At 38.5% G+C, this 14,219-nt stretch overlaps 1 protein-coding gene across 1 annotated transcript; it reads right to left on the bottom strand.

Moving 5' to 3' along the window:
• Positions 1 to 442: 442 nt before the first annotated feature.
• Positions 443 to 12,892, bottom strand: LOC100274860 (uncharacterized). Its single transcript, NM_001149121.2, has 16 exons — positions 12,653 to 12,892; positions 11,287 to 11,350; positions 11,103 to 11,194; positions 6,422 to 6,425; positions 5,179 to 5,330; positions 3,539 to 3,812; positions 3,344 to 3,446; positions 3,137 to 3,267; positions 2,950 to 3,028; positions 2,740 to 2,869; positions 2,516 to 2,667; positions 1,976 to 2,378; positions 1,837 to 1,883; positions 1,673 to 1,733; positions 1,492 to 1,556; positions 443 to 677 (listed from the first exon to the last, which is right to left on the bottom strand). Exons 5-16 carry the CDS (start codon positions 5,320 to 5,322, stop codon positions 617 to 619), a joined length of 1,650 nt encoding a protein of 549 aa, NP_001142593.2. The 5' UTR covers positions 5,323 to 5,330; positions 6,422 to 6,425; positions 11,103 to 11,194; positions 11,287 to 11,350; positions 12,653 to 12,892; the 3' UTR covers positions 443 to 616.
• Between the last annotated feature and the right edge of the window lie 1,327 nt (positions 12,893 to 14,219).

The raw sequence follows: 14,219 nt of genomic DNA, 5'->3' as shown, positions 1-14,219 counted from the left end.
AAGTGAAGCACTCGGTCTTTCTTAAGAGGCGGTACAGAGGTAGGCCTCTTTCGCTGAGGCGCGAGATGAAGCGGCTCAAAGCCGCAAGGCATCCCATGACTCTCTGTACGCCTTTCAAGTCCTTGATGGGCCCCATGTTGGTGATGGCCGTGATTTTGTCCGGGTTGGCCTCGATGCCCCGCTCGGAGACGATGAACCCCAAGAGCATGCCTCGGGGGACTCCGAAGACGCACTTCTCGGGATTGAGTTTTACGCCTTTCGCCTTGAGACACTGGAATGTCGTTTCAAGGTCGGAGAGGTGGTCGGAGGCTTTCCTCGTCTTGACTACGATGTCATCGACGTAAGCCTCGATGGTCCGACCAATGTGTTCGCCAAACACGTGGTTCATGCACCATTGGTACTAGTAACGGGTGTGCGCTTTGCGCGCGCGGAACAGATTTATACAAAATAAAATATATTTAAATAAACAGTGATAGAGGGTAATATATTTGTTGCAATATTTGAAGTTAGCTTGTTATATTTACATGAAATGTCTTCAGAAGAGCTAAGCAATTATACATAATTATACATAGAGCATTCTACAGCCTAAAACACTGCTAATAATCTGAGAAAATCTTCAGTTCTTGGAAGATTTGGTGTCCGACTTTTCTTTGATGCACAGAGATCCATGCTTGAACCTGTATAGTTGGGAAACAAAGAATTTTAATTTCTTCGTTTATGAAAGCAGAAGAGAAAGGGATGTACCCTCCTATGTGGGAACATGCATGCATGGATATCCATAATAACACACATCATGTTCTTTCTGCTGTCGACAACTCTGCTAAATTGTCTTGTAAATTGAGTTTTCTAATGCATAAGATATATAAGAGAGCTACATCAATCTAGTTGTGACCATAATGCAGCAGCGATTGAATGAAGAGATTTATGCTTGAACCTGTATAGTTGGGAAACAAAGAATTTTAATTTCTTTGTTTATGGAAGCAAAAGAGAAAGGGATGTACCTTCCTACATGGGAACATGCATGCATGGATATCCATAATAACACACATCATGTTCTCTCTACTGTCGACAGCTCTGCTAAATTGTCTTGGAAATTGAGTTTTCTAGTGCATAAGATATAAAACAGAGCTACATCAATCTAGTTGTGATTATAATGCAGCAGCGACTGAATGAGGATGAGAGTGACTGTTAACTCCAGGAATTTCAGGATCCAATTCACTCAAAACGCCAAGAGAATTCTTGGCATCGCAATCCACGATATATATTAGTCCTGTCCCATCGATCTGATTCTAAATTTCTATTTTCTATTTGCATGTATAAGTGGTATTTAATATTGGATAAGTTAAATATTGGGCCAAAAATGTGTGAAAGAAATTTAGTTTTAGATAAGTTCAGTTTTGTAGTTGCAATAATTACCAAAGAAAAATGGAATGATGCTTTTATAATAGATAGAAAATAATACATGTAGGATATTGTATAGCAAGGTATAACCTTTTTGGTGGAGATTCAATTGTAGCTGCTGGACCTTTTCCCTTGTTGTCAAGTATTGCATCATGCTGCGTATGTAAAAATTATTTATAAAGAAGTGGTAAGAAGGTAATGGTATTTGTTAAATGTAAATAAAAGTGTGAAGCAGTACTATCTATAATTGTTATTGTCTATAAGTGTATACCTCTATGTTTCCTTCGTCGATATCGTCGTTTTCTGCATCAGTAATATCAATGCTGGTTGGTCTGTGAATATAGAACAGATGTAATACAAATAGTTGTTAGCATAATGTGTTACTATGATACATTTTAACATGGATATATATCTATAATAAAAGAGAGTTAGTACGGTTTTGTTGTGCCGTCATTTGTTGGATATAAAAGCTTCTTCGTAACCTGGAAAAATTAATTGACACATTATTTTAGTTCGAAGTAATAATGCGATATATGTACGTAATGTATTATTTGTTGATTGAAAAATATCTTACAGCCGTCGAAGTTGTCGTGGATAATTTTTCTAGAGCTGTAGATGGAGAATCTTCAAATAGCTTTTGTTTTGATGTGTTCGAAGGTGTTGATGGTCCTTGTTGCTCAAGGTTGTGAGCTTGCATTGGTAAAGATTGCTGTCTTCCATGTGCAGTAACAATGGAGTTGATTCGCAACACGTTTGGATGGTTGTTTTCTTGGAAAAAGGATTGATCATCAACTGTGACTCTAAATGTAAATTTTAGGGATATGATTTGTGCTAGGTCAGGTGGTATAGATGAATGCTCACTAACGCCTCTTAAAACGATCTCACATGATTTACCGACGATTTGTCTTGCTATGTTATTGAAACAAAACATTTGTGCGGTTTCTGTCCCGTCAGATGCTAGGAATTTCAGCTTGTACCTGATGTACAAAAAGTGTTTTCTGAGTAATTAGTACAATATAAATTGTATAGATCATTCATAGATTTAACTATTTGTTGGCACTAAGTAATTTCAATTATAATAACGAAAACTAAAGTACTTAGTTTAAAAACTTACCTGAATGTGTATTTATCCCAGTTACAGTCATTGCAATGATAAACTGTATTTTGTGGAGTTGACGCTTTAAAGCATTTTGTGCAAGCTGGATACCACCATTTGTTTTCGACCGGTATTTCTGTTATTGTGACAGTACATTCATATCCTATCTCCTGTGTTTTGGATAGATGTTTAAGTTTATGAGAATTAATTATCATAAGGGAATATAGTATGAGAGAACTTACCGGGAAATCGTATGGATTAATTCTAATAAGGTCATAAAGGCTCTTTGATTCAGCTGCTTCTTTGTTTTCAATTGTTGGAGGATGATTTAAAGCATGGGGAAGTTGTAATGCAATTGTTCTTGTCTGCTGACTACAAAGGATATGGGGTATCGTATTACTGTATATGTTATTCATAAGAGAAGAGACTATTTGATTTAATAGTTTTTGTACCTGGTATGATAAGGTTCTGCTTCTGGAATTGTAGGATTGAAGTACCATCTACAGGCAGAGCCACCACTTAAGTAAACACCTAGTATTTGTAAAGGAGAAATTGTTAGAACATGTAGGAGGTAGTAGAATTTAAATCATTTAACTTAGTGTTAAATTTATTTTGTATATGTAGATAAATGAAGCATACCTTTGTAAAATTTTGGCAAGCATCCAACAAAAAGCACAATAATTGGTTTTTTTGTGTTTGGGTCGTACACATCATGAAGGCTGAATGATGTTGCTTGGTCTGCCCATAAAGTGATCTTCAAAGGTGTGTTGCTGTTTTTTTAATGTTAAGTTACATGTTTTTTCTGTTATATAAAATATGATATCATTAAAGATAGGGTTGCAGTACCTGAGATCTTCTATAATAATGCTCCTTGTCAATACTGGGTTCAATTGGCTCTGGATATGTATGGGTGTCAGTTCATGAACCTGGATTATGACACCAAGAACATCTGACACCAATTTTCAAGTTAGAATATATTAGATAAGTGAACATAAGCCATGACTAATAGATAATATAATTTAAGTCGTTGTGTAGTAATACCTAGAAAGTTTGGTTTGGTCTGAATATTAGATTCAATTTGATCAAACGGTGTTAGTCGGTAGATGTATTTTGGAAACACTGTTGGAGGGTCTATGACACGTTTTACGATGGTATAGAACGTGAATTGGATCATCTTGTCACCATCAACTACTTTGAACCCATTTTTTGCTGCGCATACTCTGAATCTGCTGATATTATAAATCCTTCCCTCTTCAATGTCTGGTGCTTTTTGATTAGCTAAGTTTGCTGGAATTTCAGCATAGATAGCATTGCCCTGTCACAGCATAAAATTCCGTTAAGTTGTTGTATTAACATAAATTGGCTGTAGAGGTCTGCACAGACTTACATACATAATTTTACATAACATACAAAGTAATCATCCCAAAACTCAAAAGATTACCGATGATATAAATTAGTGTTTAGTTCTTGTAGGCTTTCTTGTGCATTTTTTATTTGAAAGAAATAATCAGAGCAAAGTGGTCTAAATTACTCAGGCCTTATCTTCTTTTCAAAAGTTTATGATTTAGGGTTATTTTGTAGAGAAAATAAACCTGAATTTGTATATAAAATAATGCCATTTTGAGAATGGTATCAAAAGAAGACAAAGTTTACTACAGAGGAATTGGTGTTCCTACTTTAAGAATATATATATATATATACATATTGAAGTATCCAAACAATAAATGGTAGAACCATGTTCAAACCAAACCAAACCTGGACATCTTTGGATGCACATGGCTAGTTCCTAATTTGGCAAACTGTAAATGGTAGAATCGTGTTCAAATCAAATTAGGACACGTTTGGATGCACATGGCTAGTTGTTAATTTGGCTAAAAAATTAGGTGAAATCAGATATGACCGGCTACCAACTGGCTAAAAATTAACTTGTTTATTAGATACAGCTAATAATTAGCCCAACATAACCTCAGATTATGTATAGAATTTGTTTGTACTCACACACATGGTTGTGGCATGCCACCATAACTTTGCCCCCCCCTCATTCGGCAAGGTCAAGGTGAAAGATGAGTAAACTCTAACTTGTGATCTGGGCGATAAATGACAATATTAGCTAAGTTGGATCGTCCTAAAGACGGAAGTTAATTCATCCTTGTAAATAGATCTAACAGAAGCACATAAATGGGACAACTTACATAGCATATTTAAATCAGAACATGAGAGTGTGGTAACACCGACCATGGCTATGGTTAAAGGGAATTGGCAATAAATCTCAGTTATCTATTGTTGAATTACGCCTAGGAATGGATCAAGAAGATATCCGGTTTAGTAGTACAGGAGGAGAGGATAAGGTAAAGTGTTTTTATTAAAAAAAAATAAGCTCCTTATGTTCTAAACATAATAAGCCAATTTAAAAATCATCTTAATTTATTTCAAAGAACTTAAAGAATACATGTGGCTTAATGCTAACACAATTAGGCATCTATATTTAAATGGATCTAATTAAATAGATGAATGCTGAAGTTTGCTAAGGAAATGTACAAAAACATTAGGAGAGTTAATACACTATTGTTTGTTGTAAGCTCTGCTATCAGAGTTCCACATTTTTTTCAGAATCAATATAAAAAAAGTTGTTACTGGCAAAAAAAATGTATGTATGAAGATTAAAGGTTGTGACTTGATACCTTTTGATCAGATAGAATCATATCAACATGCTGCAGTGGAGCGTTATCATTAGCACCTCGGAAAAGCCACTTTCTGGTAATACACACTTGAATTGTCGCATGTTTCTTGTGCGGTTCTAAATCAGTTAGCAGCGTATACTCCATTGTTCTGTGTTTAATTAGAGAAAACGTCAGGCTTAGAAAATGAAAAAAAGTGATATAGAGTTAACTTGAATTTAATAACTTATAAATGTAAAAGCCCTGACATATAATTTAATGTAATGTAATCAAATTGGCAATTGTATGTGTTTGAAGTGAATCAGTTGTTAATAACCATTGAACAGATAATGATGATATTTTCACGAAAGTAAATGTATTATTCTAACAAATTATGTGTAGTAGAATATGAAAGTGTGTATGTAAAATGAAATAGACTAAGTATAATATAATATGATATGCAAAACCTTACCGTAATATGCAATTGTAAGATATATAAGTCTATGATAATAGATAATGTACATATAATGAGTACTGTTAAGGGTTATGAGGATGTGACAGTAGCATTAGTTCCAATGCGACTGAATATTTCTTTGTAAACTATATTCTTTGTCTCCTTGCTTGACCTTCCATCATCGTCTTCAATCAATATTTTCAAACCTTCTTTGGAAGTCACTCGAGATATAGCAACATAAAGATGTCCATGGGTGAATACAGGTTTTTTGAGGTAAATACCTACCTGTGATAGCGTTTGACCTTGACTTTTGTTAATTGTCATAGCATAACAAATTTTTATAGGATATTGTCTTCTTTCTAGCACAAAAGGAAATTTGACTGTTTTCAGTGGTAGACATATCCTGGAATGAGAACAATTTTTCCAGTATGTGTTCCCGTTATTATTTGAGCCTCTAAAATCATGTCTCCTAGAGCAGTTATAATGAGCCTTGTACCATTACATAATCCTTCAGCTTGATTTAGATTTCGAAGCAACATAATGGGCACTCCTTTTTTTAGCAACAACTTGTGTTGTGGGAAATTGTTGCCATCTATTGAATTCAGAAATTCAATTGGGTACAACAGATCTAATGTTCCTCCCACATTTGATTGTGGTGCAATTCTATCACAACTTAGAAATTGTCTGTGAAGTCCTGGAATCAGGTCAACAATATGGTCGTTAATTAAGTCAGCTACATCATTTGTCGGTGTTAAGATAGCCCGCTGACGTAGGTAGCTTGGATCACTGTAGTTTTCTGCTAATTTTGGATATACTTCTGCAATCAAGGCTGCAACTTGATTTTCTTCGGGCGTTAATAGAAATTCATCAGGTATTTGTATCCAAGTAGGTTCTGATTCACCTGGTCTTTCTATAGCTGGTATAGTACCGTTACCAACATCTAAGATCCATGCACTGAAATTTGCAAGTTGAGTTCGTTCGCTTTCTGTTAAATGTGTTGAAGAAAGTCTCATGTTTTGTGTAAGATGTAAGATTGTTATTGAACTCCAAAGTGGTGAATTAGTTATAGCAGCATTAATAATTTGTGCCCGAGTGCCGCCCTCTATTACAGGTAGTATTTGTCTAGGATCACCTCCTAATACAATGGTCTTACCGCCAAAAGGACATTGAGCTGCTTGGGCAGATTTCAAAGAAAGTAAATCACGAAGTGATCGATCTAGGGCTTCAAAAGCATGTCTATGTGTCATGAATGCCTCATCCCAAATTATTAAAGAAGTTGTTTCAATCAGCTCGGCAAGCTTTGAACCTCGTTTAATATCACAAATTGATGTTTCATCCAGCTCGCAAGGTATTTTAAATCTTGAATGTGCTGTGCGGCCACCTGGAAGGAGTAGGGAAGCAACACCTGAAGATGCAACTGTTAAGACTATTCTTTTTTGCGCTCTCAAATGTGTCACGATTGCATTCCAAAGAAAAGTCTTTCCGGTGCCTCCATACCCAGATAAGAAGAAGAATCCAGATTTATTTGATAAAACAGTATGAACTATTGTATTAAAAGCATACAGTTGCTGCTCATTCAATTTCATGTGAAGATTCTGCGCTTCACTTAATAAAGCATTGAAATCGTATGATAACTGTTCTTCAATATATCGATTACCGTAGGATGATCCCGCAGAATTAGTTTTTTGTGGCAAATTATAATCCCTTATATTTGAGCCGCACTTATTGAAAAGTATAGATAATTTGTCAAGTAAATGGTCCCTTATTTCATTTATGGGCATCTGGTAAGAGGGAAGGTTCAATGTTTTTCTCATATTATATTGGATATCATCTGCTAGTAATTGCCATACTTTTTCAAAAAATGTATGCTCATCTCCAACTTCGCAATAAAGAAGCATTGTAACGAATAGATGTCGCAGTTGCTCTGAGGTGGCCCATCTGGCAGCTTCATCAAAAGCATTATACCACTCATTGTCATCATTAAGAAGGCCATGTGCTTTACATGCTTCTTTGAATGTTGGGTGTAACATATTGTTATATGTCCTTAAGTCTTCGTAGCTCTTAGCACCTTTGACGATCATTAGTAGCATCCTTAGATAGTATCTTTCCCCTGTAGATGGATGTACATAGTATATACGACCAATTTTTCCTTCCCTTCCATGTCTCGGTTTCCAAGTTCTTGTTTTGTCGTCCCAACGCCATTTAGATGGGAATTCTATATATGTTAGATTGTGCGCTGCATTTGTATTTGAATTGGTAGTGAACCACTCAGTGAGCATTGTTTTCCGGAGAAAAGATTCAGTTAATATACTTGATATATTACTTGTTGCATTATATGTTATGTAATTTTCGTTAGGTAAATGCACCGGCATTCGTTCTACAGCAGGATAGTGTCTGTGTATCTCATATCCAAGCACACGCCAACAGGAATCCTTGTCACATAAATATCGAGTATCCAAATATTCTTTGACCTCGTTTCTTGTATTAATTTCTTCATCGTAAGGTATGTCTTCGCCATTTCTTATTTTCTGCAAATATACTTTGCTATAATCTGGACCTTTCGTTACATACTTGAAAAGGTATTTTATAAATATTGTTTTATTACACCATTCAATATTGATGTGGGCTTGGTAAGTCTTCAACAGAATCTCATTATATGGGACTACCCACCTATTATCCAATCTGTAACCGCCTTTCATGACATAGCGACCGTTGTTTCTTCGTCTGTATGTAGCAAATCCTTGTTCGTCCAAGTTAGTTTCTTCATGGAATTCTTTTGGATACCTTTTTGAGCATCTATTATTTTTCATACATGGGGAATTTGGGTTTAATGCTCCACATGGACCATGCATCATATGTTCTGCCACTAAACAATATCCAAGAGGATCGGTTGTTGGATCTAGAATTTCGGCACTGATAAAAGAGTCTATGAAAGTGGGTGTAGGTTGTGATGGAGAATTCGATATCCAAAATATGATGTGCGAGTGAGGCAGTCCTCGTTTCTGGAACTCAATTGTGTAAAGCACTGCATGTAGGAGATGATGGTAATTTTATTAGTTTGTGAAGTACTTGTACAATACTGGTTTGCTATCTTTATATATATATATATACATGTGTTTTTAATACAAAAGTGGTCGTACCTGCAATGCATGGGCCAAAAATAGATCCATTTTTTATGTCATGCATTAAATCTTCTAATTTCATATGATATACTCGAACTATAATATCAGATCTGTCTGGAGGGCTCTGTCCACGCTCGAACATGCTGTCCAAAATCTCAGGCCAGTTTGCGTTGCATGTAAAAGTGACAAAAAAATCAGGCGGACCATGAACTCGGCAGATAGCTATGCTGTCATGGTAATTTTGAATCATATATCTTCGTCCTCCTGTATGTGACGCAGGGAGTATGATAGTTTTACCAACTTCGTCGCCACTAATACAACCACGACTAATTGCATCTGTAATACCTTGTATGCTTTCAATCCTCAAGTTTTTATGATTGTTAATAATATAGTTCAATCTATTTTCATCAATGCATGCTCTGGCATCCACTTTAGCCTGACTTGATAATAAACCGTAACACAAATATGGATTTGGTTGTTTTTTCTGTAATGAAATTGGTAGCAATAGTATTCTTGCATGGTCATGTGTCTTCTTGCATTGTTTTGAGTTGGACCTAAGTCATTGTATAGGATTCCAACCTGAAAGCCACGTTCACCAAAAGGAAATAGCAATGGGTACTGCAGAGCCATATAAGCTGGATGAAGTGAGGATATTCGTTTAAGTTCGTTGTTTCGAGTTTCAATGATAATATCACGCTTGAATGTATCTAAACTGAAATCCCCAACAATTAACATGGCAAGTTGATCTGTTGTTGGTAAATTATACTGGACAGGGTCACCTTCCTTAGCTCCAATGAGTCTAATAATGAAATCTTCACTTTCATTATTAGATAGACGGTCTCTTGCCATGCGGAATTTTTTTGCGAATGGATTGTGATCGTCTAGCATCTTAATTAATCCATTGACTATATCAGAATCCAAATTATCTTGGCTATTGATATCATCTCCTAGGCAATTCATTCTGTTTTGAACCTCATTGGCAGTGTCGTAAATGTATAACTGAATGAATTTTGGTGATGAGCCATCTGGAGGTAATAGAGATCGAATCCGATGATGCACTTGCCCACATATTTTAAACAGTGGTGGACCACGACCATCATTGACGGAATTATCTATGTGTGCACCCATTGATGTGAAAGCAAATAAACAATTGTATTGCCTTATGCTTTTGATGAATCTCTTTGAGGTTGTATCACCATCAAATCTTGCAAGAGAAAATAGAGGTTCGGGTCTAGGCATATATGCAGGTATGCTGATCTTGCCACCTTTACAGCAATTGTTATATGCAATAGATGTAGCACCGTGCCGATTTCGTACTCTTTCAGCATACCAAAAAATAGCATGACAGTGTGAGCACTCGTACTCAGGTTTCCCATGATATGATCTATTTGGATACGAAGCTATGTTTGATTTTGGCCAAAAACGTTGCCGCAGGATTAATTGAATTAAGGATTTGCAAAGAAAAAAAATGGCACAATGTTAGGAAGGTCTTTTCTAATAAGGATAATTAAGGCCTACTTAAAAAATGAGGTATCCGTATATCACATTACCTTTAAGTGATTGTATGTACTCACTTGTAAAATAGGCACACTGTGAAGTCGTTGTTGTAGTCATCATTGAGTCTTTTTTTCAACAAAAGAAGTAAGGTAATTAGAAATTTTATTTATTCATGAAGGAATTGTAACCACGTTTGGTGTCATCACATTTGGCTAAGTTGGCATTACCTCTTCTTCCGAGTCTATTTTGGTTAAGTAACAATCTTCGGATTTTCCGTGCTTCTGCAGCATCTGTGGGTAGTGGTATATACGGAGTAAAAGAGTCTGAAAACAGAGACCATCTACCAAGTTAATAACTGACTGTTTTTTATATTCATTATTTAATCTGCTACGAATGTGCAAGATAAGAACATACTGCGTTTCCTTTTGTTCACGCGTTTGTTGTTGCTGCTTTCTGCATCTGTCGATTGGGGATTCATTTTTTTATAAGTTATACTCGTAACCTGTTGTTGTTCAATTACCTTTAATTAAGTAGGAATTTGAATTCAATAGGCAAAGAGAAATAAAGAGAGAGCTAAATAGAGATGATATGATGATTTATGCTTGAGTAAGGAGGACATAGAAAAATAGGTAATTGTGTTTAATTAATATGAGCACATATGTGTGCGTATTATATATGCACATTTATAAGATATATAAATATGTAAGTATGTGGGCATTGGCGATGCTAATCATCTATGCTTCCACAGTTTAATATAACAACACTCATAAATATATGGCAATATCATCATTTTTCATTGGTATTGGTATGTTTAGTTGTGTAACACACTGAAGAAACATAGAAGTGAGCGCGTTGCCTAAAATAAAAAACTGTACCTGTTCTGGAAGTAGATGCAGTCTTTTCAAATTAACTTTACATTAGATATCCTCCCAGTTGAATTTCCCAGTAGATGGAAGAGAGTAAACACCTTTCAATAGTTAAGAATGAACTGGTCAGAAAATGCTTCATCGATGTCGAGGAGTGTCGGATAATTCAACTTGATACATTCGTTGATGATACCTGATCCTTTAGGAGTTATAGCACTTCAGAAGCAAGCTCTGTCTGTTTCAAGTGTATCAACGACCTGTTCCGTTAGGTCAAATTATAAGTTGCTATATGTACGCTAAAGAAATTTCTTTAAAAGAAAGGATAACAAATTTATAAGTCGTTATATGTAGTAGTTAAATGTGTCAAGCAAAAGTACTTGTTTTCATATTTGTTGGGTGGACGAACCTGATTTTGATAGGGAGAAAAATGCAGGATGTAATAATAGATCCTTGATGGTTATAAGCAACGAAACGGCCCAGCGAGAGGACAAGCAAGATGTGGAATTAACATATCAAATCTTGATGGTGCCTTAGTAAACAAATCAAGTTTAGTCAAGTGATGAGAAAGGGTCGCCAAAGTGAAATCATGTTTGCTGCGGTGGACACAGGATAATGGCATCTGCTTTTCCTATACGGATTAATGAAAGGAGAATGGTGGGAGTGACTACTGCTGCTTTCGTTGCTAGACATCCAGGCTTCTTTTCGAGCTCTTATTTTACATCTACCTGATATCCATTTAAAAAAATCCTAGACAAAGGCATATTACTGATTCATCATACTGAGTTGGGGTAATAGTCTTCCTTAGTCACTCTTAACAGGTGATAAAATTAATCAAACGTAGAGATCTCATTTATTCTCTTTAATCATTTGTGAGACAGCCACGCTGAACAAAATTAGACAAATAAAAACCGAATGGTAGGACAGCTCCGCATACACAGGCTTCAGTAAGGAGTTGCAGTAAATCATATATAGTCTTCAAAGAAACATTAATTAAATTAATATTAGGAATCCGTACAAAAGTTAAGCAACGACGACACTGGTTTTTTTATGAGTGCAGAGCATAATCAACAGATATGCAGGACATAATGCACTTTGGAGCTATTTCCCCCGCACAATCAGATAGTTATCAGTAGAATGAATAATCAGAAATTACCATGACAACGCAGCAGACCAAAACGAGCAACAAAACCAACTGAATCCATTCTGTGTTATCTACCACCATCAAACCGTAGGAGTCTACGAAACAGCTAAGCCACGCACCGCGAGATCGAAGGGGAGTTTAAAGCGGGTGCTGAGCCCATCATTACCACGCGAAGCGGGTCGGAGAAGAGGGCATGGATCTGGGGCAGCAACGACTGGTCCACGACCCCTCCCGCCATCCTCCCGCGCCAGAAGGTCCCGGAACCCTCCAGGCTAGGAGAATTCCCTAAACCCTAAAGAGAGGCAGCTAGGATGCGGCGGCTCGAGGGAAGAGGTGGAGCTGGGATGTGGCGACCCGACGCGGATTCGAACAGGAGATGGGAGGAAAATGAAAATGCAAGACGTGGAATAAAAAGCACCTGCTGACCGGCGTCGCCTTCTTCGCCTCGGCTCCTCCGCTCGGGTGCAGCTCTGCGATGAGAAATCCCTAAACCCTAAAGAGAGGCAGCTAGGATGCAGCGACCCGAGGGAGACGCGGATTCGAACCGGAGGTGGGAGGAAAAAAATGAAAATGCAAGGCGTGTGCTGACCTGCGTCGCCTTCGTCGCCTCGGCTCCTCCGCGCGGGTGCAGCTCTGCTCTCTCGCCCAGCTAGAAGGTACGCTGGTGTTTTATTCCTTTGTTTTTTTATCAACCATTTGTTCTGTTTTTTAATAGCTTCTGGAGGCTTCGAGCACGGACGGGAAGGAGGTTCTGCAAGGGAAAGATTGATTGATTTAGAGCGCTGATTTGTGATCGGACGATGGAAATTAATTAGGCAGACGTGGCCAAACGCTGGGCGAGCTTTGCGTCGCCGTTTATTATATAGAAATGTCGCACCCGCATTCCTCAAACCAAATGGCATAGTAACGTAGCAGTACATGCCAAAAGGTGTGATGAAAGAAGTCGTGAGCTGGTCGGACTCTTTCATCTTGATTTGGTGATACCCTGAGTAGGCGTCGAGGAATGACAGGGTTTCGCACCCAGCAGTGGAATCCACGATTTTATCGATGCGAGGCAGAGGGTAGGGAACCTTCAGACATGCTTTGTTTAGACTAGTGTAGTCTACACACATCCGCCATTTCCCTCCTTTCTTCCTTACAAGCACAGGGTTGGCACGCCATTCAGGATGGAATACCTCTTTGATGAACCCTACAACCCTCAGTTTGTGGATCTCCTCGCCTACAGCTCTGCGCTTTTCTTGGTCGAATCAGCGCAGAGGCTGCTTCACGGGTCGGGATCCAGCTCGGATATCCAGCAAGTGCTCGGCGACATCCCTCGGTATGCCAGGCATGTCCGAGGGACTCCACGCGAAAACTTCGGCGTTCGCGCGGAGAGAGTCGACGAGCACTGCTTCCTATTTGGGGTCGAGCTCGGAGCCGATCCGGATCTGCTTGGAGGCGTCGTTTCTGGGGTCGAGAGGGACAGACTTAACCGTCTCTGCTGGCTCGAAGTTGCCGGCGTGGCGCTTCACGTCTGGCGCCTCCTTGGAGAGGTTCTCCAGGTCGGCGATGAGGGCCTCAGATTCGGCGAAGGCCTCAGCGTACTCCACGCACTCCACATCGCATTTGTACGTGTGTCGGTACGTGGGGCCGACGGTGATGACCCCATTGGGACCCGGCATTTTGAGCTTGAGGTAGGCGTAGTTGGGGACGGCCATGAACTTGGCGTAGCATGGCCTCCCAAGTACTGCATGGTAGGTTCCTCGGAACCCGACCACCTCAAATGTGAGGGTTTCCCTTCAGAAGTTGGAGGGAGTCCCGAAGCAGATGGGTAGATCGAGTTGTCCGAGGGGTTGGACGCGTTTCCCGGGGATGATCCCGTGAAAAGGCGCTGCGCCGGCCCGGATCGAGGACAGATCGATCTGCAGGAGCCCGAGGGTCTCGGCGTAGATGATGTTGAGGCTGCTGCCTCCGTCCATGAGGACTTTGGTGAGCCTGATGTTGCC

This window comes from Zea mays, chromosome 2 (genome assembly GCF_902167145.1).
Source record: "Zea mays cultivar B73 chromosome 2, Zm-B73-REFERENCE-NAM-5.0, whole genome shotgun sequence".
Taxonomy (NCBI): Eukaryota; Viridiplantae; Streptophyta; class Magnoliopsida; order Poales; family Poaceae; genus Zea; species Zea mays.
Note: the sequence above shows the minus strand (reverse complement) of the source record. Positions and strands in the feature narration are given on the sequence as shown.

What these genes read in the sequence shown, in the direction of transcription:
- LOC100274860 (NM_001149121.2), bottom strand. Translation starts at nt 5,322, where the DNA reads ATGGAGTATACGCTGCTAACTGATTTAGAACCGCACAAGAAACATGCG. An exon ending in TGATTCTATCTGATCAAAAG is followed by an intron (nt 3,813 to 5,178) that starts GTATCAAGTCAC and finishes ATGCTGTGACAG; the next exon opens with GGCAATGCTATCTATGCTGA. An exon ending in TGGGATAAATACACATTCAG is followed by an intron (nt 2,379 to 2,515) that starts GTAAGTTTTTAA and finishes TTTGTACATCAG; the next exon opens with GTACAAGCTGAAATTCCTAG.